We start from the raw sequence: 27,075 nt of genomic DNA on the forward strand, positions 1-27,075 counted from the left end.
CCCGCTCTATCCACTGCGTATCGTTGTTTGATATGCCAGACTTCTTACCTCCGCATCCCCTTCAGACCGAGAGTGAATTATCCCGCACGTCGCTTCCACGTTAATTGGATACCCCGATACCCTGGATACGTAATTTACATATACACTAAACATAATATCTATTGATAATATTGCTTAATGTTCTACACATAATGTTTTGCTTAACGTTCAGACGATGTACGAGCATTTACTTACATATCTATGATTAGTGGCTTATATCGCACGTCAAGTGCTCGAGCGCCGATTGGCGAAGCTCTAATTGCGCCAGCATATCTTTACCTGATTCGGTCTTCTATTCGGAGTTAGTCTTGCTTTTGGACGACTATATGGCCGTGTGCCATTCGTTGATCATTTCCTTTTTTTTCCTTCTCCTTTTGGTCTGTTCTTGTTTGGGATGGGGATTGATTCACCATGTATGTAAGATGATCTATATAGCTGAAAGTATGCGAACATGACGAGGTAGGTGGGTGGGTAGGCATGTACATACGGAGTAGTAGTGAAGCTATCTAACTCAAGTGAGTGGTTTATGTCGATCTTCATCAATCAGGTAATAATTCGGAGTAGCTAGCTCGCTTAGGAAGTCGAGTGTGGATCATACAGATGGAGAAGAGTAGCCTTGTTAGTAGACGTGACGCTATCCTTAGCCGCAGGTGACATATTGATAGAACTATCACCAGGCAAGGGTCCTTTATATCATCATGAATAAGGAGATTACAAACCCTCATGACCTTCCAAGTATAATTGAAGTCTCCGGGACTAAATTCTGTTTTAGACACTTGAATATAGTATATTCAGCCAGCCATATCAGTTAGTACTTGATAATTTACATAAACAAACTAAGTAACAAACTATCTTTACTCTAAAGGATCAATGAAGAGATATACATAGCAGAGACACTAACATTCCAAACCCGTCAATAGTAAAAAGCACAAAGAACCTGGTATCAACAACCATAAATTTCCATAATAGCTCTAAACGAAGGGTCCCGCAGAAGCTGGGTTGCGGTCAGACCCTTCGCCGGGTCATAAGTGAACACACGAGACATAATAGAAAGCACATGGCTCCGCTCCACTGGGTCGGCGTCGGGACGAAAACTTGCAATTCTAGACTCAAGAGTCCATTTGGGATCGGGAGTTTGGTTTTGGTCATACCAGGAATCACGGCTCTCGGGATGAGTATATCGTCCCTTCCACTCCTCGGGCAGAGGACCTAAAGACAACACGAAACCACCAATAATTCCACCATTGAAAAACGTAGAAAAAAGCACGTTGCCAAGGTAAAGTTCCGAAAAGAGGATCATATAACTCCACATGTCGCAGGCAGGACTGGGATCTTGTCTATGCAGGCGGTCCGGGGAGCAATATTGTAATGGTGGATAGCCACGTGGAGTCACGGGGTCGCTCAGTTTCTTTGCCAGACCAAAGTCACCGAGATGGAATTTCTGGATTTGTAGGCTTTGGGGGATTTTAGCAGGTCCAATGAGCTCCCCTTCCTTCCAGAGTTCGTCCACCGGTATTGTTTGCTTCAATGGCCGACCCAATGCCTTGTATTTGGCACTCCTGGGTAGATGGTGGAGGGGTTGCATTCCCCACATACAATTTCTCTCATTCAAGTCTGTTGAATAAAACATCAACATGCGGGCGAATAGAGAAAAGAGCAGGATCGTTTCGGTGTCACTCACCACGGTGGACTATTCCGGCCTCGTGTAAATTCTCCAACGCCTCGAGCAATTGCAGAGCGGCGGACATGCGAGTAGTCATGGACATTTTTCTCACGTTCGGACAGTAAAGACATGGGCCCATTAAAGGAAATACTTGAACCGTATGGTGACATCCATCTCCCGGAAGTAGAAAGGTTTCCAGATACGTCATCAAATGAGAGGCATCACGCACATTCCGAATGATTTCGTCCTGCAGGCGGATTTCATTTTCACCCGATTCTCCTGCGAACATAATCTTGAGGGCAACGTTCCTGCTATTTTGTTGGTCATGGGCCATCCAGACAGTCGAGAAGCCGCCGGATCCAAGCTTATGCTCTACCAGGTACCTCTCATTGATCAGGTCTCCAAGGCGGATTGGATAGAAGACATCTGATGTTCTCGTTTTATCATATCTTTCCCAGGGCTCGGCAACCTCTTCCAGGTCCATTTCCTCGTCTTCATTGCGTACAAAGTCGCCGAAGTCTTCCTTACCATCTTGGTTGCAGTATTGAGTGGCTGCTGTCATTCCGATCACACCTGTCGTGCCACTCGAGGGTACTTCGATGGCAGTAGATTTTGGGGGAACCGATACGGAGGTGAGAGATGGAGGTGAGAAACTTGTTCAAGGAGGATGGCGCTTGTATTATTGTTGGTTTGGTACAAAGATCAATTTAGCCGTAATACATGAACGTTCAAACAAATCTAGCAGGCTGACACACTTGCGAAGTAAATTCACTGGTCCATTCGCATGTGTTGGGGATGACGAGGTTTTGTACGAAGTGGGATGTGCGAGTGAGGAGTGTGAACTGTGAAGGAGTTGCCGCGACGGATTGATGAGGCGTTTGGAGTGGCGTTGAGGGGGAGACTGGGGCCTGTGATTGCGGAGGTGCCGAAGAATGTGGGGGTAGGGGTTTATTTTCGATGACTTATTGTATTGGGGTGGGTTGGAGGTAGATGTGGGATTGAAGTGTTGTTGGCAGGTCTATGTAAATATGGTTTGATAGTAGGGAAGTATTGATGATATGGTATTTAAGTAGGTAGTGGAAGTGACTGTAATATTATACCTCCTCGTTGGGTGACTGTGTCCTTTTCCCACGGTTGTTTCGTATTACCTCTTCCGCTGTAGTATGTGTGACTACCACCTCTGTCGTGAGCACGATTCCCGCTGATTCTTGACGGGTCAGGATGTATTCCTCGCTGGTGTGACTGCCATCGCGGTAGTGGTATTTGGTCATTGTTGTTCCGTACTTGGAGTTTCTCTGGGCAGCACGGGGATCGCCTTCATCCAAATCGTCCGGGTCCAGCACGCTGAGTGGTCTGCTGCGGACGGATGGCTGTGGGTAAGATGGGGACAACGATTGTAGTCGGTACTTCTTGCTACCGTATGTGTAGCGCCGTGTTTTTGTTTGGGATCCATATGTGCCTAGGAATTGCTTGAAGAGGGGCTTCAGAGTGGGTAAGCTGCCTGCTATGATGCCCATGTTGGATTCGACGCTGTCATAGGATTTGTTAGTCTGTGTGGTTATAAGAGTAGGGAGGTTGACGAACACGACCCAGATTGTGAGGGTGGAGTAGTCCCATAAGAGGTCGCCGGTGCGACCATAGTTGGGCAGGACAGAAAGCTTAACAATTGCTGCGGCGCAGGCACTGACGTTTGGTTAGAGGATGTAGTTATGGGTGAAGGGGGGAATATATTGGTTGCTTACAATATCCCAAGTCCCAATATGCAGACCAACGAGGCTTTCACACGTCGGTTAACCTGCAGGTGTCTGTGGCCGTTAGTTGGAGAAATCGTGCAGTTTTAGGATGAGGACGAACCGTAGCATTATCGCCGGTAGAATGGCAAATATGAGATCTGTCAGGATATTTAGAGCTGGGATCGTTAGCAATGTCCTGAGAATCCGAGCAAGTTCCCTACCGGTATTTATGTAGCTCAATTTCAGGAGCTGTGAGGATGTGAAACACTGTGATTTCACATTCTCCTCCCAGATAGATCGGATATCTTTACACTCAAACATGAGTGTCTGCCATCATTAGTAGTAATTCATTAAACAGGACGGGAGTGACAAACAAGAAAGCATATTATGGTATAGAGTAGCATGACCACTGGAACATTCATTAGCATTTGATGGAATAGACAGAGCAGGACTAGCTGATCAAGCAGTTCCCATCTTCCTGCAAGTATCCAGCGTACAGCTAGGTTCATGACATACCCATTACTACCCAGATGAATATCTTATAGCCCCGTCGCGGGGCAAAGCGCAAGAGAAACAGTCCAATGGAGATCTTGACGAGCCCTATTGCCCACATATAGATACCCTGAGTGGCGAAATTCAGGTGTGTCGCTATCGAGGCCGTATTTTCCACATAGACCGTATGTCTTCCTGCACCATATATGACCTCTGGTATTATCACAGCAAATCCACCGAGTGACTATGGGCGTCAATGTCAGATTCCAGGCTGCTGGAGCGTCGGGAGGGGAGGTTACAAGTGCCATTGTCAACACCATGACATAATCCTAGCTGCAGGTCAGTGTCCATTCTCTGGCTGCTTTTTGTCCTATACTCACATCGGGCCCAACATTTCGGATGAAAAACACACGGACATACAGCCGGGCTAGGACCGTGAGTAATGCAAAAGCCGTGGTGATCGATGTAGCTGCCAAGATCTGGGGTCCCTGGCTCACATCAGGCAAGCCCGCGCCCCCCAGATGAGAATTAGCCGCCATAGTCGCACTTAAACTGGGGTATGCTTGTCATGGTACGATCATGAGTGTCCTTGGAAAACAGAGGGGGCAAATGGGCGATATAGCATCGGGTCACCCAGATCGCAGGATCAGAGCTTGCGAAAGCCTTCCACACGAGCTAGCGGCCTATTCTGCCTGCCGTATGCTTGCAATCCTTCTCCAGGAGCGTCGCAATGAAAATTAACGCTAGGGAACTAGAGGAATGTCTAGGAAGCTAGGATTTCTTGCTGCTCTGGATTCCGGTGGTAAAGGATCCCACTACCAGGATCTCCGATGCTAGAACTGCTAACCATCTGCTTCGTTGTCCATGCCGCAATCGTCCCGTCCAGTTCAGCTCTGCCACCTTCATCTGTCAGGTACAAACTAATCAATTTCGCTTAATCTCGGCGAGAGGACCCAGTTGGCCCCCTGGGAAGGCCTCCAATAGGTCACGGTCTCTACAGTATGTCCGAGGCATTAAGGACGGCTGAACAGGAACATGACCAATGGGATAGTTCATCTCCATGTGTTGAACCTTGAACGCTCAGGTAGAACCTCGGAACGGCTCAACAACGTTTGTGAGTGGAGCTGACATCGTGCCATCCGCGCATCAGCTTGGAGTCCCACACACCAAACACAGGCCGAACGCAGAACCCCTGGCGATTCCCCTGTAAAAGTACGTGTACTCGAATCTGTTTATTGCTGTCATTGCGAGCGGAAATCTCCGGCGGCACAGCACTTGTTTACTTAGCGTAGGAGCTAGAATTAGGGTTCATCTAGATATTAATTAATTCCTCTCGCCTAGTCAAGCACCAAGCCAGTTGGACTGGATGTTTCGCACAATGGACCGTAATAAGATAACTTACCAGTAATAATGGCTTAGAGCAAGCCAAAGCCAGCAGGAATCTAGCATATGCAATGCTCAATTGGTAGATCTGACTCGCAATGTTTACTGATCGTCTGTGTTTGTCCTTGGATGGAGGATCACACTTGGGCCACAGGCGGGATCGTTCAAGGATCGATCGATGAGCGGGTCAAGCCACTGAGAGCAACGATTCCACTTTCAGGGCATTATAAGATATTGGGAGGAATCGAAGGATCCGATCCAGCCGGTGGAGGGATCCTTGGTTGTCGGAGGAAAGAGACAGAGGGTGGAACCGGTTTGGTGTCAGACAGTCGGACCCGCGAGCCGCCATCGCTTAGCGGGTTCCGTCCCATACCGTATGATACTCTCGAAACTTATTCTTCTCCAGACATCTTCTTCTTGGAAGTACAACACTGTCATAGCCCTGCATATACGACGACCTCACTATAAACATCCACCATCCACGTTCTTCTTTCGGTGGCTCTGAGCCTCCCGATCCCACCTCAGCAAACATGAATCTCACCATTCATGCGGATTCATCCCCTCCGGTCAACTCTGGCGGAGTCTGGAACCGATAGTGGAGCCGTCAGACAAGCCTAGAGCAGACAGCGCATCGCCCTAACTGCTTAGACTGCCATTGTTATTGGAGCTGTTTCGAACTCCATGCTTGCTCGGTCAGCATCCCAGTCGATTAGGGCTCCGTTCTATTTCTCGCCGGCCATCCGAATCGCCATCAATAGCATAGGCTCGTGCCCATAGCGAGATACGAACGTCTAGGCGATCTAAACAAGGATCTAAACAAGGGATGAACACTTAAAGGCTTGGGATTCCCCGTTTCGGGGGCTCCTCTTTCTCTGCTCAGGCTGCGCTCCCGTTCTGTCCTGCCTCTGCCTTCACTTCTTTAAAGCCAACCCAATGGTTGCTCTCAAGGCCCTCAGTCTGAGCCTGCTTGCTTCGCAGGCCTGGGCTGTGCCCACAGCCTCCCAGACGGCTCTGACCAGCCCAGCTGCATCCGACGCTGCCGTGGCTGCCGCAGCTGCCAAGCTTGAGCAGTTGTCGAGCTATGCCCTTGACCAGACTCTGGCCAACCTCCCCAGCAGCTCCGAGGACAAGCAGGCCTGCACGCGAGAAACCCTGCGGATCCGCCGTGACTGGCGGGCGTTCTCGAAGCCCGAGAAGAAAGACTACATCAACTCGGTGCTCTGTCTGCAGAAGCTTCCCTTGCGCACCCCGTCGCATCTAGCTCCAGGTGCTAAGACTCGCTATGATGATTTCCTAGCCACGCATATCAATCAGACTCTAGAGATCCACTACACGGTACACGTTACTACTTCTCTGCTACACCCATCCAGAGCACTAACAAGAGTCTTAGGGAACCTTCCTCGCATGGCACCGCTACTTCACCTTTGAATTCGAGCAAGCCCTCCGTAATGAATGCCACTACGCAGGCGACTTCCCGTACGCCCCTCTTTTCTCCCTCACCCCCAAACTCCCCAACTAACCTCAACTCACAGGTACTGGGACTGGGGCTATGACGCCATCCACACAATGGAAGCGTCTGAAGTATTCGACGGCTCCGAGACCTCCATGTCCGGCAACGGCTACTACATCCCCAACCAAGGCAACATCTCCCTCTACCTCGGCAACTACGCCCCTATAATCCTGCCCCCGGGCACCGGCGGTGGCTGCGTAACCAGCGGTCCCTTCAAAAACTACACTGTGAACATGGGCCCCGCCGCGCTCTCCCTCCCCGGAGGCAGCACCGCCGCCGTCTCCGACCCCCTGAACTACAACCCTCGCTGCCTGAAGCGCAGTCTTACCACCGCCCTTCTGCAAAAGTACAACACCTACCCCAAGATCACCTCGCTTATCCTGGACAACGACGATGTCTGGGACTTCGAGATGACCATGCAGGGTGTGCCTGGCAGTGGGTCGATTGGTGTCCATGGCTCTGGACACTATAGTATGGGTGGAGATCCGGGACGCGATGTCTATGTTAGTCCTGGAGATCCGGCGTTCTGGCATCATCATGGTATGATCGATCGGGTTTGGTGGATTTGGCAGAATTTGGATTTGAAGAGTAGGGAGAATGCGATCTCGGGAACGGGAACGTTCTTGAATGAGCCGGCTAGTAAGAATACTACCTTGCAGACGGTTGTGGATTTGGGGTATGCCAATGGAGTACCGAGGAGGATGAAGGAGTTGATGAGTACGACGAAGGGGCCGTTTTGTTATGCTTATGTTTAGGTTGGGGAGGTGTGGGTGTATATACTGCCGAGAGTGGTGAGTTGTATAGTTGTAATGAGAATGTAAATAGAATGTGTGATGCGAAAAGTGATTTCATGATGTTGTTAGTACGAGAAAAATCAAAATCGGACTCATACAACGGTTCATAGTATTTCCTTCAGTTTTACAGTAAGTGTTTGAGTCGTCAGTAATCCTGAAGTAGCGGTTATATCCAATAGATCAATTGTTAGATGTATAGCAACGTAGTATTTAGCATCTCCGTTCCACTCCCTTCCGACTCATACAGATATATTTCACTCCCTTATATGGTTTCACTCCCTCGCCTAGTCCGCGACTCCGCCGCGGATCGATGTTCAGGCACTCTACCTTGAGCCCCGAGGGAAGCCAGCCACGAACGGAGAACGACACCGCTGCCGAGTTAGGCATTAGTGTCGCGTTTAGTTGGGTCTTGGTTTTACGGGGCGCCGAAAGGAAGATGGAGGAATCCGAGTAGGCTCGGCTGGGTGATTGTTTCTGTGATTGTGACTGTGACCGGGGAAGTGACGGTGGAGGTTGCGGCGAGGATGATTGAACGGGCGGTGTAAGCGTCTGCGATTGTTCGGGTTCAGGAGTAGGAGTATGTGTGAGTTGTTCGGGATCCTCCGGGTTCAAGGAGAGGGGTTCAGCGGGCGAAGAAGCTGAGGCTTCTGCTGCCGCTGCCGCTGCTGCTGCGCGGGAAGATGATTTCTTGACGACCTTCTTCTTCTTCTTTTTCTTGGTCTTGCGTTTCGTCGTGTCTGCTTCAGGGTTCTGGTAAGACGCGCTGGCGTCGTAGTAGCCCTGGAGGAGATTGGTGTCTGCGTCGATTTCTTCGACGTCGTCGTCCAGCTCGTCATCCGCATAGTGTCCTACGACGGTGCACCTGAGCGTCGCCGTCCCGGAAATTGTGCCGGCATCTTTGGTCGGCACGCGCCATTCTAATACGCCGTTGCCCGGTGAGAATAAAGCCTCTCCACGGCTGGCGTGCATGTCTGTGACGTTCCGGACCGATTTCGGAATCGGGACGGTCACCACAACCTCTTCTAGCGCTGGCGCTGAGGAGTTGCCGCCTCCACCCCCGAGAAAAGAGGGTGTAGACGTGCCTGATCCGCTACGCCCGACACCAGGTCGGCTAGAGGACGAGTATCCCGGGAAATTTGTGTTGAGAATAAGGCGGACCTCAAAGTCTGAGCCAGTCGGCCCAAGCGATTTACGAATGTCCACAATAGCCGGCAAGAAAAGCTTCTCCATATGACTCGGGGGTTGATCAAGTGTAGGGTCTGTTGGCATGAGATCCACCTCGTACCCGGCAAGAATGAACCGACCGTCTGGTGGTACAAAGCTGAGCTCGCCAGGGTTCTCCCGCCAGCGCGCTAGGCGCACGCATGGGTGGAACACCGGCAGCTCCAACTTACGCCCCAAGGCATTTTGACCACCGGGTGCTGTTAACGAAAGAAGCAGATCAGGGACACCGGATATCTTGGCGGTGAAGGCGATAGTACCGGAAGACATCGCAGAGAGTATTCGTCCTGATGGCGCCATCGTCACGGAAAGTGATTCGATAATATCAACATAGAGCTCGTTGGAAGTGTGTCTCACTCCGGACTTTCTCCAGGGTATCGCAGGTCCTTGGGCCGCGGCGGCGGCTGATTGCTTCATGGCACTGGGTTGTCCCAGAATCGGTGTCGATGATCTGCGCATAAGAAAGACCGTCAGTTCACTATATGTAGCATGGTGACCTTCATCCGGTAATGGTGGGCACTCACCCAGGCAATCCAACGCCGCCTAACAGCTTCCCCATCCATCCTGGCATTTCCACTACCTCCTGTAGCGCATTGGGCTCTGTATTGCAAACAACCCCCGCATCGCACATTTCGTGCAGAAGTTGTGCGACCACATCATAGTTCGCCTGGATCTTGGTGGAAAGCAATGGTGCTCCAACGAAGTCCTCGAGAACATCAACAACCCGATGGATGAATTCCAAGGCAAGCAGGGGTTCCGTATCAACCTCGGACAGCGCCAAGAACAGCAGGTTGGACTGCACTACCGAAAACACTGTCACCGGTGGAGTTGTGTTTGGAAAGTAGATGAGTGACGGGCGCGGAGCTGCATAGGCGTTATAGAGGGGGAGAATGGCCGATGCGGAGGGCGGACGGGAGCGATAGACCTGCTCGACGATCGGATTGCTGGAAGAGGACAGGTCAGTGACTGCTGGGAATCAGAACATTGGAAGGAACGGCGTGCCTCTGCTCATCATAGATATAGAGCGCATCGACCTGGCCGCTCATGATGGCGAAGGCGACCTATCCCGACCGGTGGGGGCGTAATGTAGTAGGCAGAGGTGGTCATGGTGCAGCAATGATGGTCGGTGATCCATCGGCCCCCATTTAGCGGAGTCCAAAAGCCCCTCGTTCTGCCGCCGATCCCCGCCTTTTCATGCATTTCCTTTGAATGGCTGCAGCTCGCCGCAACGAGCTAGTCTCCTTGATCGAGACTCGTCTGGACTGCTCTCTAAAAGACCTTTTTTTTGTCTCTCGTTGATTCTAGAACAATGTCTTCATCTACCCAGAATAACAGCGCCTTGGATGTCCAGCCCAAGGACGCGAAGCGTGCACTTGCGGAGGACGCATATGATGACTGCCTATCGTGCAGAGTTACTGGTATGTTAATATTTGTTTCTGGGCGACAATCATGGTACTATAGCTAATCTGATGGCTTGCAGGATCCGCCGCATTCATCGGCCTCGGTGTGTACAGCTACTACTCGGGATTGAAGAACCTCAAGATGAATGAAAAGGCAATCATGCAAGGAACAACCAAGTATAAGATGGGATCTCGACATCTCGGGCTCTTCACCATCTCTGCGACACTAGTTGGGATGGGAATATATAGAGCCTTCAACTGATGAAGCCACGACGATTTGTATATCATGTACTCTATACCATATATTCTACTCTGGCGTTGGTTCTTCTGATGACGGGAATGCACATCAAGTCAAGCGCTTCATCACTAATAAACATGTACAAAACAGTGTATAGAAAGGATCGTACGATTAATATAACACTAGCCGCCTCACCGGGTATCGCCATGTCTGATAACCTCTATATTTAATAGTAATGATGACCGAAGGAAATGGGATATGACAAGGAAATAATGTAAGCAAAGAGAATATGAGCACAAGGATAGAATGAAAATGACTGCGGAAAGATGACCCGTGGCCCACCAAAGGGCCACATGCAATACTCCTACTAATGCACCGAAAGAAAAACAAAGAAGAAACCACAAAAAAATGCAATTGACCGCTGCGTGACCGTGAGAATATATGCTCGTCTATTCGTCGATACCATATTTTCTAGGTGAAGCGGCCACGTTTGCCGCCCCCAAATATGTCTCGATTGCCTAGACCAGACAAGTCGAAGAAATCGGGCACGTTCAGCTTTCGTTTCGAACCGATCCCGACGGACGGTTCATGAGGGGACGACCGAGTGTTTGAGCGGGTGAAGTTATTATGACGATTCTGTTGCCGGGCGTTTCGAGGCAAGACGGAGACGCTGACCGGGGCACCATCTTGAGACGCTGGAGTCGAACTGTCGGTGGTTTGCATGTCCATATCTTGTTCTGGGAATTGCGGAAAGGTGGGCCCGGCAGTAAACGTAAAGATAGTTGGACGATCGAAGTCGTTTGATTCAGAGGCATGAGGGGTCGAAGGTGTTGGCAGCTGTTGCTGTGGCGGAGCTGGAGCTTGCTCCTCCGACGATAACTTGGAAGGCTGTCGGATCGGTTCGGATTCTGGCTGTGCCTTGCGGGCGGCAGCCGGCGTTGCGCCTCTGGTTTGTTTCTCAACCTCATCATCGTCGCTAGGGGCACCACTTCCATCACTCCGTTCCGTGGCCCATTGCCGAACTTTCCAGCCCTCCCCGTCCCCAAGACCGAGGTTCTCCCGGTCTAGGAAGTGTAGTAGATCCTCAATTGCTTCTTGGTATCCAGCTTGCTTGGCTTGCGACTGTTCGTAGACAGCATTCTTGTAGAGGTTCGTGACGGAGAGAGCAGCAGCCTTGAACGACTGTAGGAGCTGCTCAGGAGGTTGTGGCCGAGGCGTCGAGCTGGGCAGTGACGTGTTTAGGGATCTCATCGAGTCCATGGTGTGTGGTGTGGTGGCAGAAGCAGTCTGCCTGGGAGACTTTTGACAATAACTACTAGCGTTGGCGTCACTAGGAGGGGTGACTTGAACCGTGCTTCTGGGAAACCAGGGGTTAGGCAAACTCCGAGGCAACCCCAAGAAAGATCAGGAAGAGGCAGATATGACTGATAGTCTGGACTAAAAGAGACAGGCCCAAAGAGGGGGCGTTATAGAGGGAGAAACAACAAGATCCGCAGGCAAACAAAGGACGTTGGCTGGCGATGACCGTTCGGAAAGGACGCTGGCGCAGCTGATCTTTCTTTGCGTCTGTCCCGGTAACGTGACCCACAGCGGGGAAACTGGTCTTCCGCCGCCTGCTGACTCAGAAATGACTCAGTCACGCCCTCGCGTCTCCCGTCCAATGAGCGCGTGCCCTGGCCGCGCTTCTCCGACGAAATTCCATTTGCCATCCCATGAGCGCGACTGGCGGTGCTTCTTCGTCCTTTCATCATCCGTCACTGTTTGTTCCTTTCGCACCTCCTTTGTGCGCCCCCCCAACTTCAATTTCTCCCACCAGATCCTCTACAGCCAGCTATTAAAGAGGTCGTGGATCTTACATATTCCTAGGGGTCTTATCGATAGCTTCCTACCCTAGGTTGTTTTAATATCAACTCGTGTCCCGCTTTGTATAGTACCGAACAGCTGCGCTCGGTGCGCTGTGGATGGTGATGGCTCCTTCAGTTGAACCGACTCCCGACTCGCCATCACAGGCAGATACCCCTATGACAGACGCGAATGCTGAGCCTGTCACGTCGGTGCCCGTGGATAGCGCAGACGCGCCGATGACGGTAAGTTAGCGCGAATCCCCTCTTTGCGCCATGTATTATCTTCATGCGCGTCCTTGGTTAAACGGCAAAGCGCTCCCGCTGACAATAATCCTAATTCAGGGCTACCAGGACACTCCAGACTACACGGTAAACGCGACTCAATAACTCGGCGATCCGCCTGACGCATAAGCCGACTAACACAAATTAGGACTCGGATACGAACCCAAATACCACGGCGAGCAGTGTTGCAGGCGACGCAGCGCCTTTGGATGGCCGGAGACGGAGGTCTGAAGCTTTCCACATGAGAAAAAGTATCTTGGGCAAGAAGCATGGTCGTTTGGATGAGTCGAAGGTACGCCAATGCGATGGTCGTGTTTTGATGATTTGTCGCTCACGGTGTGTATTACTATAGGAAGATGATTCTATCCGACGATTTCGCTACCTCCTCGGCTTAACCGACTTATTCCGTCATTTCATCGAAACCAACCCTAATCCGCGGATCAAGGAGATCATGGCCGAAATCGACCGGCAGAATGCTGAGGAGGAGGCAAAGGCCAAGAAGAAGGGCTCGTCGCGCTCAGGTGGTGCAGGTAGTGAAAGGCGTCGCAGAACAGAGCAAGAAGAAGACGCCGAGCTGTTGAAGGATGAAAAGTCCGGCGGCGAAACCAACACGGTCTTTCGGGACTCCCCGCCGTTCATCAAGGGAGAAATGCGCGATTACCAGATTGCAGGATTGAACTGGTTAGTTTCGCTGCACGAGAACGGTATTTCAGGTATCTTGGCGGATGAAATGGGCTTGGGCAAGACTTTGCAGACCATTTCTTTCCTTGGCTACCTCCGACATGTATGCGATATCACCGGCCCGCACCTCATCGCCGTCCCCAAATCTACCCTCGATAACTGGAAGCGGGAGTTTGGAAAATGGACACCTGAGGTCAATGTGCTTGTCCTCCAGGGTGACAAAGAACAGCGACACAAGCTGATCAATGAGGAGCTTCTCGATGAGAACTTCGACGTTTGTATCACTAGTTACGAGATGATTCTTCGAGAAAAGGCGCACCTTAAGAAGTTCGCTTGGGAGTACATCATCATCGACGAGGCCCATCGGATCAAGAACGAGGAGTCTTCTCTGGCGCAAATCATCCGTGTGTTCCATTCCAGGAACCGACTACTGATTACCGGTACCCCACTTCAGAATAACCTCCACGAGCTTTGGGCCCTCCTCAACTTCCTGTTGCCGGATGTTTTCGGTGATTCGGAGGCTTTCGACCAATGGTTCTCCGGACAAGACTCCGATCAGGATACAGTCGTGCAACAACTCCATCGCGTTCTGCGACCTTTCTTGCTTCGCCGTGTCAAGAGTGACGTCGAGAAGAGTTTGCTGCCTAAGAAAGAGGTCAATCTTTACGTCCCCATGTCGGAAATGCAGGTCAAGTGGTATCAGAAGATCCTCGAAAAAGATATCGATGCGGTCAATGGCGCCGCCGGCAAGCGTGAGTCAAAGACCCGTTTGTTGAATATCGTCATGCAACTTCGCAAATGTTGCAACCATCCCTACCTTTTTGAAGGTGCAGAGCCTGGCCCACCCTACACCACCGATGAGCATCTCATCTACAATGCTGGAAAGATGACGATCCTTGACAAACTGCTGGCGCGTATGCAGAAACAGGGAAGTCGCGTACTCATCTTCTCCCAGATGAGTCGTGTCCTTGATATTCTCGAAGACTACTGTGTTTTCCGCGAATACAACTACTGCCGCATCGATGGTACAACGGCCCACGAGGACCGAATTGCTGCTATCGACGAGTACAATAAGCCGGGATCAGAGAAGTTCATCTTCCTGCTCACAACAAGAGCTGGAGGTCTTGGTATTAACCTGACGACGGCCGATATTGTCGTTCTCTTTGATAGTGACTGGAATCCTCAGGCTGATTTGCAAGCAATGGACCGTGCCCACCGTATCGGACAGACGAAACAGGTTGTGGTGTTCAGGTTTGTTACAGAGAATGCGATCGAAGAAAAAGTCTTAGAACGTGCCGCACAGAAGTTGCGGCTCGATCAGCTTGTCATTCAACAGGGACGCGCTCAGCAGCAGACCAAGAATGCCGCGTCCAAGGAAGAATTGCTGGGTATGATCCAGCACGGAGCTGCCAATGTTTTCAACACTCAGGCCAACACCACCATATCTGCGGAACACCAGATATCCGAAGATGATATCGACAACATTCTGCGAAAGGGCGAGGAGCGGACTGCGCAATTGAACAAGAAGTACGAAAAGCTTGGTATCGACGACTTGCAGAAATTCAGCTCCGAAAGTGCGTACGAATGGAACGGCAAAGACTTCACAGATCGCAAGAAGGACATTGGTATCAACTGGATCAACCCGGCGAAGAGAGAGCGAAAGGAACAGTTTTATTCTATCGACAAATACTATCGCCAGGCTTTGGCAACTGGTGGTAGAACGGCTGATCCCAAGCCCAAGGTTCCTCGGGCGCCAAAGCAGATCACTGTCCATGATTGGCAGTTCTTCCCGCCTGGGCTTCAGGAGCTGCAGGAGAAGGAGACGGCCTACTTCCACAAGGAAATCGGATACAAGGTTCCTCTGCCTGATGGTCCGGAAGAAGAGCTGAGCGAGCGCGAGGCCGAACGTGATCTTGAACAACAGGAGATTGACAATGCAGTGCCACTAACGGAGGATGAGCAGGCGGAGAAGGCGAAGATGTCTGAAGAAGGCTTCTCCAACTGGAACCGCAGGGATTTCCAACAGTTCGTGAACGGTTCGGCCAAATTCGGCCGTACTGACTACGTTGGAATCGCCACCGAGGTGGACAGCAAAGAGCCGGAAGAAATCGAGGAGTACGCGCAAGTATTCTGGGAGCGGTACACTGAAATCCAAGATTATCCCAAGTACCTCCGTGTCATCGAGCAGGGCGAGGATAAATTGCGGAAGATGAACCACCAACGCAAAATGTTGCGCAAGAAGATGGAAATGTACCGCGTGCCACTCCAGCAAGTCAAGATCAACTACACTGTGTCTACCACCAACAAGAAGGTCTATACGGAAGAGGAGGATCGGTTTTTGTTGGTAATGTTGGACAAATATGGAGTCGATGGCGAAGGTCTCTACGAGAAGATCCGTGACGAAATCCGCGAGTCTCCCCTCTTCCGCTTTGACTGGTTCTTCCTTAGTCGAACCCCAGTCGAGATTGGACGTCGGTGCACCACCCTGCTGAACACCGTGGCAAAGGAATTCGAAACTGATGGAAAGGCCAACGGTGAGAGCGGCAAGGGCCGGGGACGTGACCGCGACGACGATGAAGCCGAGGAGGATGAGGGCCCACCCGCCAAGAAGAAGACAAAGGGCGGTGCAGTTGTAAGTTTCCTTGACATTCCTACCATCCATAATCACAACAGAGGAGCTCGACTAACCTACCCACAGAATAAGCAAGTCAAGGCCGTCAAGGGTGGCAGCAAGGCAACTTCTACCTCAACATCGCGGGCAGCCAGTGTCTCTTCAAATGCGGCACCCAAGTCGAGGAGTCGCAAGAAATGATCTCTTCCTGTAATCAGAGGTGGGCGATGACGAGGATTGTTACGACTATTCTGTAGACTGTTTGGGAAGCCATTTTATGAGGAGGGAGGGTTTGTTGGTTCTATTTTGTTCCATATATGTCGGTCCGGCGTTGGCAGATAGATGCCATTGTAGTTTTATGATCATCTTCCATCTCCTTCGCTTTTGTAAAATGACACCTTGTGGTTAAAAAGACCTTTTGAAAGTTGTCTTCCATCACGTAGTGCACTCGAAACCGTAACCTGATCATTCAGTATATTACCCAGCTGGGTGACTTGACTATGAGGTTGAAGCCTCAAGGACAGGAGAAAGAGCTCTTCATACCTCTACTGATCATGATGGTTTAGTTTATATAGTAGACTTGAGAGATTGTCTCATGTTTGAGAAAAGCCTCTCGGTATATTTGTATGCTATGAATTTATACTATGCGATTCGGACGTATGTGTACATATGATGTCGTTGATATTACTGTATAGATGCTCACCCCTCACCAGACCCTAGCATCCTCCTTCTTGGCCCATGAAACCGGCACCCGAAGGAACATATTCATCAACAAAGCAGCCGCAACGCTTACATTGAGACTGTCCACTCTGGCCGGATCTGACTCCACGCCCAACTCGGGGCTGATTTTAGCACCAGGGATGCCAACAACAGCATTTGCCTGGGAAAGGATGTGGGGGCTAAGCCCCGCGCCCTCACTGCCCATCATAATGACACTCGGTGCCTGGGCGACAGTGCCCTCATTCCCAAACTCGGCCGGGTCCATATATACAGATGAAGATCCCTTGCCTGGCGCATCAGCGGCGTAAAACCGCCACCCATTTCCTTTTGATTGTCGAATGAAATCGACTTCATTTCGCACGTGAAGAAATGTCATATGTTCTGCGGCTCCTGCAGATGCCTTAATAACTACTGGGGATATCTCTGCTGAGTTTCGGCCCGCGAAAACTATGGCGTCGGCTCCCATGTAGTAGGCGGAGCGAATGATGGCGCCGAGATTCCCGGGATCGACGATGCCGTCGAGTAGTACAACAACAGGATACCTTTTTCCAAAGGTGTTGTTGATGTCAACCGTGTTGTTCATAGTGTTTACCTGTGCTTCTTCTCGCGATTGCGCTCCCAGCTCTAGGCTGAAGTGATCCGCCCCCGGAGATGGAACGGGTCTGAAATATTGCACTGGCAGCCGAGGCAAAGGGGATACCTCAAGAATACAGCCTTGGTGAGGTCGGCCATCACTCATCTGGTCGAGTAACCGGCGCCAGCTTGCAAAAGCCATTTTTACCGCCACATTTTTCGAAAGTGCCAGTTTTCGTAGAGCTATTTTCTCCGGGGTTAATTCTTGGCCCTCTGATTGGTAGAGGTAGAGTTTGTATAGCCGGCGACGGCTGCCACGTAATGCAGCCATGCATGCAGAAATTCCATAAACAAACTGCGATGCAGGCGTGGTATAAGGCACTGAGAGGGGAATTTTGACGAAACTTTTGACTTCTTCGGGAAATTTGTCGGTGGGACGATGTTGGCGAGGCGGGGGATGCCTGCTCTGATAATCCTGGGATAATGTGCGGAAACGCCCACTCCTGATTTCCTGATCGTCGCCGACATAATCAGGGTGCCTCACTTCCTCATTCGTATAGATATTCTTTCCATCCTTCCCTCTTTTAGTTACAGTTCTTTCTGTTTGATATGCGCGAGGCAATGCGCGAAATGTCCCTTTCTTGATGAACTCTTCCTCGTCGAATGCGGTTCCAGACCGGTGCTCCCGCGCTTCTGGGCGTTTGTCACGCTTGGCCATGTTTCTTTTGTGCCCACCATCCCGAGCATCGCGGGCGGAATTGCGTCGTTGAGGAACATCATCGACATATTGTGACCTGCGGATGCCCCGGCCAATGGCCGAGTTCAGTGATGCATGTCTGACGGGGTGCAAATGAGCTGACGGTGCTATTGAGGGTCGAAGGTAAGCTCGAAGAGAGGTGAGAGACGATTGGAGAGACATCGTAGTCCAGAGAGCTGTAACGGGCAGTAGAGACAGGTCTATAGAGATTAGAAACCCTCTCTTTCCATCCACTCTCGAACGATGAGCTTGAAGATAGTCAGACTTCTGCTGGCGTCGGGAGATGTATGCTAGGCGGAGAGTCCTGCAACGACGGTCTCCGCCTTTTGGAGGTGGTTTTTTCCTGCTCACCGCCCGATAAGATAAGCGCATCAATATTGCTCCGCCGCGGAATTTCGCGTTTGTCGGGGAAACGCGCGAGTCTGGAATCTCATTATCACCCACTTGGGAATTGGGGGTCCAACTGCAATTATGTTGACGCGCATATTGCTCATTTGACAGTCGTTCTATATGGTCACTTGCTTTGTAATAGCGTTTGTTGTTGAGTATTCTGTTGTTCTAATAGTCTCCCCACGTCATGGATTTCCTTTTACAAACGCTCGGTAGCGGCGAGGGGCCGGATAATGCAGACAACGATGGAGATATGGTCAAGGAGCTCTTCGCCAAGTTCAACAATCCCACAGCGAGTCGCGAGGAAGAGCTTGAGCCGCAATCAATATCTGAGCCTTCTGTCACGGTTGAAATTCCAGTCACATCGACCAGTGATCTGTCGCAGTACGAGTTTCTTCCCGGACATTTTGACGTCCGCTATGTCATTAGTGAAATATCCGAGGCAGATGCTGGACTGAGCTATCAGGTGAAGCTGCAGAGTGGTGAGACTGAAACTGTAGGTATCGCGTGGGCCTCTTTTGACTCTCACTTCTCTGTCATATCACTAACAATCGACTTCTTTCTCAGATGTCCTTCGCGCAACTACAGTCCCTCCAGAACGGTCCCGAGTCTCTCTCCAACTTCCTCAACTACGGACCAGATCACTACATCTCCTCTCAGTCAGCTTCAGCTGTTCCTTCCGAAGAACAGTCTCCCTCTTCTGAGTCAGATATACCCGATATGGGGCGTTCCCGGCGCACTACTCGTGGTCAACGATCTGGTTTCACAGCATTCTTTGAAGCCATCAGCAGTGATGAAGGAACCCGCCGTACGAAAAGGAAGAGGTCGCCTTCAAGCGAGGACATAATTGTGTCTTCAGGGGCTACCTCTAAGAAGCGTCGAGTCTTGCGACGCCGCGAAAAGCATACGCGTTCGGTCGTCTCGCTTTCCGATGAAAGCGATTATAGTGCACCCAAAGGCATACGGCATTCTACAAGGACGCGGAAGTCAAAGAAGAAAAGCTTGCGCGAGAGGAATGAAGATGACATCTCAGATGCTGAGGATGCCCCTCGGATGCAGAAGTTCTTTGGGGCTAAGGAGTTCTTTCGCAAAGTCCCAGAGCATGATGCATTTCGCCAACGCCATAGGAATGTATGCGAAGCCTGCCATATCATTGGCGATGACTACGCGAAAGGCCCTCTGGTTTTCTGTCAAGGATGTACGAGCGCCTACCACCAAGGGTGTCTCGGTCCACGCTCTGCGCGAGAACATCTTGTCACAAAAGTAGCTGAAGATCTATTTCTTCTCCAGTGCCGGCGCTGTCTGGGCATTTCTCACGCCAAGGATCCCTCTAACCCACATCAAGGCCGCTGTTCAGTTTGCAATATCAGAGGGAATATGTCTAAACCAATCCGGGAGCGTCTGACACCAAAGCAGGAGCAACAACTCCGGCAGCAGAATGATGGTAAAGATCCTATAACGCCCTTTGACATGTCCCGGGTCAACGACGTCGAGAACCTGCTCTTCCGCTGCACCACCTGCCACAGAGGCTTCCACTTCGAACACTTATCCGAAATAACGCACATGACATGGCAGTGTGAGAGTTGTGCATCAGTACCTGGAGAGGTTGGCGCGATAGTCGCGTGGCGCCCTGTGGTCCACAAGTCAGATGCCGCGAAGGGAGCAGATAGGGAGTACCTTATCAAGTGGAAGAATAAATCCTACAACCATACCACCTGGATGCCGGGCAGCTGGGTTTGGGGCTTTGTGAATCACCACATGCGGCGTGCCTTTATGAGGTCAGATAAAAGCCTCGAACCCTGTGTTACCGCCGAGGAAGCGATTCCTGAGGACTTCTTGCTCGTGGACATTGTCTTTGATGTAAGATTCTCCGGCACCTCGCCTGACACAGGCCGCAAACGTACCTTCGAAGAAGACGTTGCACGTGTGGATGATGTGGTAGAAATGTACGTCAAATTCAAAGGTTTACCGTATGAGGAGGTCACCTGGGACACGCCTCCTGAGCGCAGCAGCAACCCTGAGAGGTGGGAGAGTTTCCGATCTGCATACGAAGACTGGGTCAAAAGGGAGTATACTCACATACCCAACCAAGACAACCTCAGACGGCGTATTGCTCACGTCCGGAAGCAAAACTTCAGCTCCAATGTCGTCAAAAGTGGGCAGCCAGAGACAATGACAGGCGGACAGATCATGGATTATCAGAAGGACGGACTTGACTGGCTCTACTACATGTGGTACAAACAGCAAAACGCTATCTTGGCTGATGAGATGGGTCTCGGTAAGACCATTCAGGTCATCGGCCTAATCGCAACCCTTGTTCAATATCATAAATGCTGGCCTTTCCTGATCGTTGTGCCAAACTCGACGTGCCCGAATTGGCGGAAGGAGATCAAAAAATGGGTTCCCTCACTGCGGGTAGTCACATACTATGGATCGGCATTCTCTCGGAAGTTAGCACAAGACTATGAAATGTTCGCTGATGACGATACAAGCCTTCGGTGCCACGTCGTCGTAGCTTCGTACGAGACCCTGGTCGACGATGCATCCCGAAGATTGCTATCGAAAGTACCTTGGGCTGGCCTCATCGTGGACGAGGGGCAACGGCTAAAGAACGACAAAAGTCAACTGTACGATGCATTGTCACGAATCAAATTTCCTTTCAAGATTCTTTTGACGGGCACTCCCCTCCAGAATAACATAAGAGAGCTTTTTAATTTGTTGCAATTCTGTGATCCGTCTAAGAGGGCAGATGACCTCGAAAACGAGTATGGGGATTTATCAAAGGAGAATATACTTGAACTACATAACATGATCCGTCCATTCTTCTTGCGACGGACAAAAGCCCAGGTTCTCAGTTTTCTCCCCCCAGTGGCACAGATTATCGTCCCTGTTTCGATGACTACGGTGCAGAAGAAACTGTACAAATCCATATTGGCTAAGAACCCTCAGCTTATCAAGGCAATCTTCCAGAGGAAAGAAGGCACCCGTGCCTTGAAACAAACTGAAAAGCATAATCTCAACAATATCTTGATGCAGCTGCGGAAATGCCTATGTCATCCGTTTGTTTACAGCAGGGCCATCGAAGAGAAAACGAGCAACGCTGCCGTTTCGCATCGACATTTGGTAGATGCAGCTGCCAAGTTCCAGCTATTGGAACTAATGCTGCCAAAACTCAAGAACCGCGGCCACAGGATTCTGATTTTTAGTCAATTCCTTGAGAATCTGGACATCATTGAAGATTTTCTGGAAGGTGTCGGCTTAATGTATCTTCGCCTCGATGGGAGAATGTCATCGCTCGAGAAACAAAAGACTATCGATGCATACAATGCCGAAGACTCACCGTACTTTGCATTCCTCCTATCAACTCGATCTGGTGGCGTTGGAATTAACCTAGCTACCGCTGATACAGTAATTATTATGGATCCCGATTTCAACCCACATCAGGATATGCAGGCATTGTCTCGTGCTCATCGCATAGGACAAAAGAACAAGGTCCTCGTCTTTCAGCTCATGACCCGGGCAAGTGCCGAAGAGAAGATCATGCAGATTGGCAGGAAAAAAATGGTTCTTGACCACGTCCTCATTGATCGCATGGTTTCGGAGGAAGACGATGGACGAGACCTAGAGACCATTCTGCGGCACGGTGCTCAGGCCTTGTTTGATGATGATGATTCTGGCGACGTCCGCTATGATTCGGAATCGGTTGACAAACTTCTTGACCGCAGTCAAGCCGAGCAAGCTAGCACACCCGATGACAGCAATCAAGGTAATCAGTTCAGTTTCGCTCGGGTTTGGGCGAACGATAACCAGAATCTCGAGGATCAACTGCAGAACGTGGAGGAAGAGCCTGCGCCAAGTGCAGATGTTTGGGAAAAGATCCTGCGGGAGCGAGAGCAGGCAGCTGCCGAGGAAGCCAGACGAAAGGCTGAAACCCTTGGTCGTGGGAAACGTAAACGGACTGCTGTGGATTATGCGAACGATGCGCTAATGGAGCTGTCGCCTAACAAAGACCGCCATGCTCGTGAGGAGGTGGAAAGTGACAGGGAGTTCCGAGCGGACGACGCAATGGAATCAGAATCCGATTTTGCGCCCGAGCTGGATTCCGACGACATGGACCAGGTCGCTAAAGCTTCCAGAGGTGAGAGCGCCCTTGCATCGAGTAAGGTCTTCTGGCAACTAACAGAAGCCACAGTGCGTGCTTTCCAACGCGTTACCCAGCAGGATCTACGGCCCCCGTTAGATGGCAATGTAGACCCCGTCCTCCATCCGGGGCCACCCTGTTTAGCGTGCAACCAGGTCCACGTAGTTGGACATTGCCGCGTGAAGATGGCCGGCGTCGAACACTGTCCTCTGTGCGGGCTTGCCCATTATGGATATTCGCGTACATGTCCGCATTTGCGGTCAGATACTCAAGTTGCCAGAATGCTTGCCGCTCTGAAGCAAAGTACTGAGGACCGTGAACTTGTCCAGCTAGCTAGAAAGTACTTGAATGGGGTCCGTGGGGACCTTGCACAGCGTAAGAGGAAGCAAGCCAGTAAGGCTGCATCGAGTCTCACAAACCCTGGCATACCCACCACCGATTCGAATGCCAGTGCCGCTGTGACGACAAACTCTCCGATGATCGATCTTACCGCACAAAATACCACACAGGCCACACATGAGGCACCTAGTGCCGTTGGCGCGACCAACTCCTCCATCATCGATCTCACCTCAAACGATGGCACACGGCAGTCGACATACCAGCAACCAGCATGGGCCCCCCCTCAGCCATTTCGCAATCCTTATGGATATTCGGAACATGAACCATAGATAGTATTAAGACGGCGAGGAGTTGATGGTGCATGGATCAAAAGCATATACGGGGATCCTTCGGGGTTATTGGGCGTACGGGCTGCAATCTTGCATCGTTATGGGTGCATGTACATACATACATAGACATCATACCCAATCATATCATTGGCATGACTGGAAGTTTCCGACATGAACCTGAGTCACTTTCCCTTTGAGGCTGTAAACCGAATTGGTCACATGTTTTTGTGGCCTTTCGGTTTCTGCCGCCGTCAATTTCCCTCCTTGCAGCTGTCATCGCATTCCTCACTGGACCCCTGGCTGATATACTTACACTTAAAGCAGACCAGATCCCCACCTTCACCTGACGAATGGTTATATCCGGGGCCCCCGCTCAAAGCTTGTGGGATAGCTTAATTTCTTCCAGAAGATGCCAACATTTCTCGAGTCGCACAATGGCCTTGGTGAAAAAGGCCGCACCATCGCTGATAGGGCTGTAAGTGTAGAATATATCCGCATTGTGTCTCAAACGCTATCTCTATTTGACTAATCACAGGAAGCCGTTTACTGCTGATCTACTGGGCAGTTGGTGTCGCTATGTCACCAACACCAATGGCTGATATAGCCGTTTGTATCGCGACGTTTTATCGGCACTCAATGTCTCAAAGAATGGGAATATGCCACCAGCATGATTCAGACAGAGGGTGGGAGCTTCCCACAGTATGATGTCTCTCGGAAATACCATACAAAGTGGCCAAACCACGTACAATACAAACATGGGTGTTGGCAGCTTCCCGCCTTTGACAACCATCATAGGGGAACAAGGGGGTCCACGGGATACAGGGAGATTATGGCAGAAAAGGAAAAAATATGATGACTGTCAAAGGGCTCCAGTTTTCAAGGATGGGGCATTGTGTCCCCAACGAAACCGACAAGACAGGCCAGAACGGCGTTTATGCCAGAGTGGGAGGGCTGCAGCCATCCGAGCCGGATGTTGTACTGACCAACATCATCGGACAAACACTGGCGGAATTGAGCCACAACGGGACCCAAGTCGGAGCCTGCTGTTAAAGCGTTTTGGGGGCTCTTTCACGTTACTCTCCTGCTGCCTTTCCACCCTCTTGGATGTCTGCTCCGCAATTTAGCGGAACCTTCCTTTCCCTAACTGTGGATGTTTACGGTGACTCCCGAATAATACCTTGTATCCTGCACCTGTCGCCATCCCTTCTATCTTACCTTTAATGGCATTGTCCGTATAAGCTTTCTTATCTTATATATTATGCATTCATCTATATTTAAGTTCCTCTGCTTGAATTCGTTTTAATTATTCCAAATTATCCGTGTCAGTACTGTTATCCAATCCCCACTGCCGGCTTCAGTGAATGTAGTGACATTTCTCTCGCACATACACCAAAGCCATTCACCACGCGCTTTGAAACGCGCACTTGCCTACTGTCATTCTTTTCTCTCCTCCTACCTCTTGATTCCCTTGGCTTCTTCTTGAACACTTCCATCTCCCTTCTCATCTCTTTCCTCCCGCAAGCCGCTTACCACTACACTTGAATCTAGGATCTATCATTCTCGACTCTTCATCTCTTTACGAGACATCATCCAAACATCTGGTTGCAGTTTTATGCTGCCAAGTCATAATGTCCTCCACGATTCATCCCCAGTACTTCTGTACTCGTCCTAATGGCACCTTCACTCCCCTTATCGCCGTGGATGAGCTCCCCTCGCATATCTCAATTCGTGGGGCTCCTCGTGTGCTAGCAGCCAGTGAAACCCAAGGAATGACGAGCCTTGGGATTGTACAGATGAGGCCCCAGTCTTATGTTGTCGAAGGAGTTGGCCCCGCTTCCACTCGAGAGACGTCCACGAGTTCGACCGGACACCGCACCCGTGACTCTGATTTACAGGCCGCGTTGATGAGAGTCCTTTCCGATGAATGTCTTCCGACAAGCGAGCGTCTGGCTATTACAACGCTGATACAGCATGGTCTTTCTCGCGGCATGTTTACGCCCAGTTCGTCCAGTAACGGTTGGTTGGTGCCTAATAGTGGTGGTAGTATTGCTGGCAATGTGGGTTCTAGACAAGTAAGTCCTGATATGTAGCATTACAAAGGTTTTGAGAAAGGAAAACGCGTGTGACTGACCCTCGACCAGGGACCTCACTACAATACCAAGAAAGAATACTGTTCGTACTGGATTCGCCATGGCGAGTGTGACTATTCACAACAAGGCTAGTATTTCAGTCGTCTGGTTGTGTAGTATGACCACTAATATGACCATAGGCTGCCTTTATAAACATGAGATGCCTGGCGACCCGGCGATGCTCGAGAAGCTTGGCCTCCGTGACATTCCCCGCTGGTATCGTGAGAAGTATGGCATTCCCAGCCTGATACCGAATGGACATGTTCATCCTCGTCACCAAATCGGTCATGCTCTGCCACTGACGGACAATGGGGGTTTCGGAGCGGTCCACAACCCATCTCGCCTCGGGGCAAACATCATCTCGGACATTTCTGATATTGAAAGGGACTCTCAGCAGAAAACTCATTATGCTATTCAGCACTCACCAGCTGCACTTCCTGGATCGTCGCGGCCTGTCTATGCCGCCGCAGGACCGTCCAGGGCTCAAATGCCCCAGAGACACGGAGCAAAAAATTCTTCAAAAATGGATCTTTTATCCTTTGACCCTCTTCCAGAGTACCCCAGCTACACATCCGTGGAATCTGCGCCCGGGAAGATGCGCGCGCTGGCCAACGCAAATGGCACCGCCGCCTTTGCGAGTGTCAACAGCGAGCGTGAGGACTTCGTCCGCAGTATACAATCTCTAATGCCGACTCCAATGTCCGGGAGCTCGGAGTACCTGCTGGCCGGTGGTTCTCCCTATAAGCCTCGTTCCAAGAAGGCACAAAAATCCCGCCGGTTGTATCAGCCTCGGCCTGCTATCCTGAAGCAGGAGTCCGAACCTGAAGCAAGCGAAGTAGATGCATTCAGCGGGGAGAGTAGAGGCTATGGTACTGCTCCGCCGAGCGTTGCATCTCCCATTTCCAAGGTTGACCACCCAAGCCCGAACATCCGGTCTGCCCTAGATAGCGCGTCCGAGCCGGCTACTCGCGGTGCCTCCCCTTTAACCCAGTCCGGCACTGCATCTTCGGACTCGAGTCCCGATCTTGTCCGCGACCGACACAAAGATAAAAAAGAACACAAAGCGACCTTCGGCGCTATCGGTACCAAGAGAGGGTTCGGTAAGTCGTGTGACGGGTCCTTCGAAGTTGATCTGTTAGGCCTGGGCACCAAGGACGATGATTAAAGCCCGGCCGTCCAACGAATCCCGCTGCTTGAGTAGTCCTGCACTGCTCGAGACAATTTCAATTAAATATGAGACGTAATTATACAGGGTCTCGATCCTTTATGATATGATACACGACACGGCGAGTACTAGTCGAACTAAATATACTTACAAAGTTGATGAGTCCGGCGGGTGTGGATGGCTCAAGGATGCCAGGTCATTATATTATTGCCATCGGCATTTAGTTCTCTCTGGTTCTCATCTGTGCCCAGACCAGATGTCTCTCCTTTCGTTCATGATCTAGGTTGGGAAGGGAAAGAGTGGTCGTCGGGATACATACAACCGGCGCAAGGCGCAGCGGATTGTCAAGTTTCCATAATCGACGTCCTGTGCTGAAGGGTTCTCGGTGGTGTGTTTTGTCTTCTGTCCTTTGATTCTTTTACATGTGCTAATTATGAGTTTCGATTTATGTTGTCTTCTCTTCTTTTCCGTGTGTTTTTACTACCTTTGCTTGATCTGTTCCTCTAGTTTTCTTTTCCGTCGTTGAAACGGTTTGGTATGCTGGATATTATAGCATATATCATGTCTATAGTACCAGGAACATATCAGAACCTCATAATATATGGAATGTAAAGTCAATAGAGCCGTTGCAACGTAGTGTA

The 27,075-nt window shown here is 50.6% G+C and overlaps 11 protein-coding genes across 11 annotated transcripts; 6 read left to right on the forward strand and 5 right to left on the reverse strand.

Annotated features, from left to right (window-relative positions):
- Nucleotides 1-982: 982 nt before the first annotated feature.
- On the reverse strand, nt 983-2,578 carry BO87DRAFT_366151 (protein kinase; the record flags this gene model as incomplete). The annotated part of the gene is made up of 2 exons (XM_025621826.1): nt 1,721-2,578; nt 983-1,653 (listed from the first exon to the last, which is right to left on the reverse strand). The coding sequence occupies exons 1-2, from the start codon at nt 2,262-2,264 to the stop codon at nt 983-985; spliced, it is 1,215 nt and encodes a 404-aa protein (XP_025476307.1). The 5' UTR covers nt 2,265-2,578.
- A 166-nt stretch (nt 2,579-2,744) lies between these two features.
- Nucleotides 2,745-4,757, reverse strand: BO87DRAFT_341860 (integral membrane family protein). The gene is made up of 9 exons (XM_025620719.1): nt 4,308-4,757; nt 4,227-4,256; nt 3,952-4,171; nt 3,810-3,844; nt 3,657-3,762; nt 3,557-3,611; nt 3,445-3,507; nt 3,287-3,385; nt 2,745-3,232 (listed from the first exon to the last, which is right to left on the reverse strand). The coding sequence occupies exons 1-9, from the start codon at nt 4,464-4,466 to the stop codon at nt 2,797-2,799; spliced, it is 1,203 nt and encodes a 400-aa protein (XP_025476308.1). The 5' UTR covers nt 4,467-4,757; the 3' UTR covers nt 2,745-2,796.
- Nucleotides 4,758-6,029: 1,272 nt separating this feature from the next.
- Nucleotides 6,030-7,700, forward strand: BO87DRAFT_146183 (tyrosinase family protein). Its single transcript, XM_025618144.1, has 3 exons — nt 6,030-6,645; nt 6,701-6,786; nt 6,843-7,700. Exons 1-3 carry the CDS (start codon nt 6,244-6,246, stop codon nt 7,573-7,575), a joined length of 1,221 nt encoding a protein of 406 aa, XP_025476309.1. The 5' UTR covers nt 6,030-6,243; the 3' UTR covers nt 7,576-7,700.
- Nucleotides 7,701-7,733: 33 nt separating this feature from the next.
- BO87DRAFT_418635 (putative AP-3 adaptor complex subunit mu) lies at nt 7,734-9,929 on the reverse strand. The gene is made up of 3 exons (XM_025626897.1): nt 9,838-9,929; nt 9,360-9,779; nt 7,734-9,286 (listed from the first exon to the last, which is right to left on the reverse strand). Exons 1-3 carry the CDS (start codon nt 9,879-9,881, stop codon nt 7,825-7,827), a joined length of 1,926 nt encoding a protein of 641 aa, XP_025476310.1. The 5' UTR covers nt 9,882-9,929; the 3' UTR covers nt 7,734-7,824.
- Nucleotides 9,930-10,082: 153 nt separating this feature from the next.
- BO87DRAFT_379501 (uncharacterized protein) lies at nt 10,083-10,654 on the forward strand. Its single transcript, XM_025624055.1, has 2 exons — nt 10,083-10,253; nt 10,316-10,654. The coding sequence occupies exons 1-2, from the start codon at nt 10,145-10,147 to the stop codon at nt 10,495-10,497; spliced, it is 291 nt and encodes a 96-aa protein (XP_025476311.1). The 5' UTR covers nt 10,083-10,144; the 3' UTR covers nt 10,498-10,654.
- On the reverse strand, nt 10,535-11,994 carry BO87DRAFT_379502 (uncharacterized protein). Its single transcript, XM_025624056.1, has one exon. The coding sequence runs from the start codon at nt 11,731-11,733 to the stop codon at nt 10,945-10,947; it is 789 nt and encodes a 262-aa protein (XP_025476312.1). The 5' UTR covers nt 11,734-11,994; the 3' UTR covers nt 10,535-10,944.
- A 236-nt stretch (nt 11,995-12,230) lies between these two features.
- Nucleotides 12,231-16,266, forward strand: BO87DRAFT_341875 (putative SNF2 family helicase/ATPase). The gene is made up of 5 exons (XM_025620720.1): nt 12,231-12,560; nt 12,660-12,686; nt 12,748-12,891; nt 12,952-15,912; nt 15,979-16,266. Exons 1-5 carry the CDS (start codon nt 12,435-12,437, stop codon nt 16,090-16,092), a joined length of 3,372 nt encoding a protein of 1,123 aa, XP_025476313.1. The 5' UTR covers nt 12,231-12,434; the 3' UTR covers nt 16,093-16,266.
- A 238-nt stretch (nt 16,267-16,504) lies between these two features.
- Nucleotides 16,505-18,224, reverse strand: BO87DRAFT_379504 (RNA methyltransferase). Its single transcript, XM_025624057.1, has one exon. It carries the CDS (start codon nt 18,101-18,103, stop codon nt 16,598-16,600), a length of 1,506 nt encoding a protein of 501 aa, XP_025476314.1. The 5' UTR covers nt 18,104-18,224; the 3' UTR covers nt 16,505-16,597.
- Nucleotides 18,225-18,386: 162 nt separating this feature from the next.
- BO87DRAFT_366174 (putative chromatin remodeling complex subunit (Chd3)) lies at nt 18,387-23,258 on the forward strand. The gene is made up of 3 exons (XM_025621827.1): nt 18,387-18,827; nt 18,899-22,469; nt 22,524-23,258. The coding sequence occupies exons 1-3, from the start codon at nt 18,519-18,521 to the stop codon at nt 23,138-23,140; spliced, it is 4,497 nt and encodes a 1,498-aa protein (XP_025476315.1). The 5' UTR covers nt 18,387-18,518; the 3' UTR covers nt 23,141-23,258.
- A 1,352-nt stretch (nt 23,259-24,610) lies between these two features.
- Nucleotides 24,611-26,434, forward strand: BO87DRAFT_366176 (uncharacterized protein; the record flags this gene model as incomplete). The annotated part of the gene is made up of 3 exons (XM_025621828.1): nt 24,611-25,212; nt 25,282-25,312; nt 25,410-26,434. The coding sequence occupies exons 1-3, from the start codon at nt 24,769-24,771 to the stop codon at nt 26,432-26,434; spliced, it is 1,500 nt and encodes a 499-aa protein (XP_025476316.1). The 5' UTR covers nt 24,611-24,768.
- An 88-nt stretch (nt 26,435-26,522) lies between these two features.
- BO87DRAFT_146244 (uncharacterized protein) lies at nt 26,523-26,861 on the forward strand. The gene has a single exon (XM_025618145.1). It carries the CDS (start codon nt 26,612-26,614, stop codon nt 26,807-26,809), a length of 198 nt encoding a protein of 65 aa, XP_025476317.1. The 5' UTR covers nt 26,523-26,611; the 3' UTR covers nt 26,810-26,861.
- The last annotated feature ends 214 nt before the right edge of the window (nt 26,862-27,075 follow it).

Source organism: Aspergillus neoniger (genome assembly GCF_003184625.1).
Source record: "Aspergillus neoniger CBS 115656 unplaced genomic scaffold BO87scaffold_33, whole genome shotgun sequence".
Lineage (NCBI taxonomy): Eukaryota > Fungi > Ascomycota > Eurotiomycetes > Eurotiales > Aspergillaceae > Aspergillus > Aspergillus neoniger.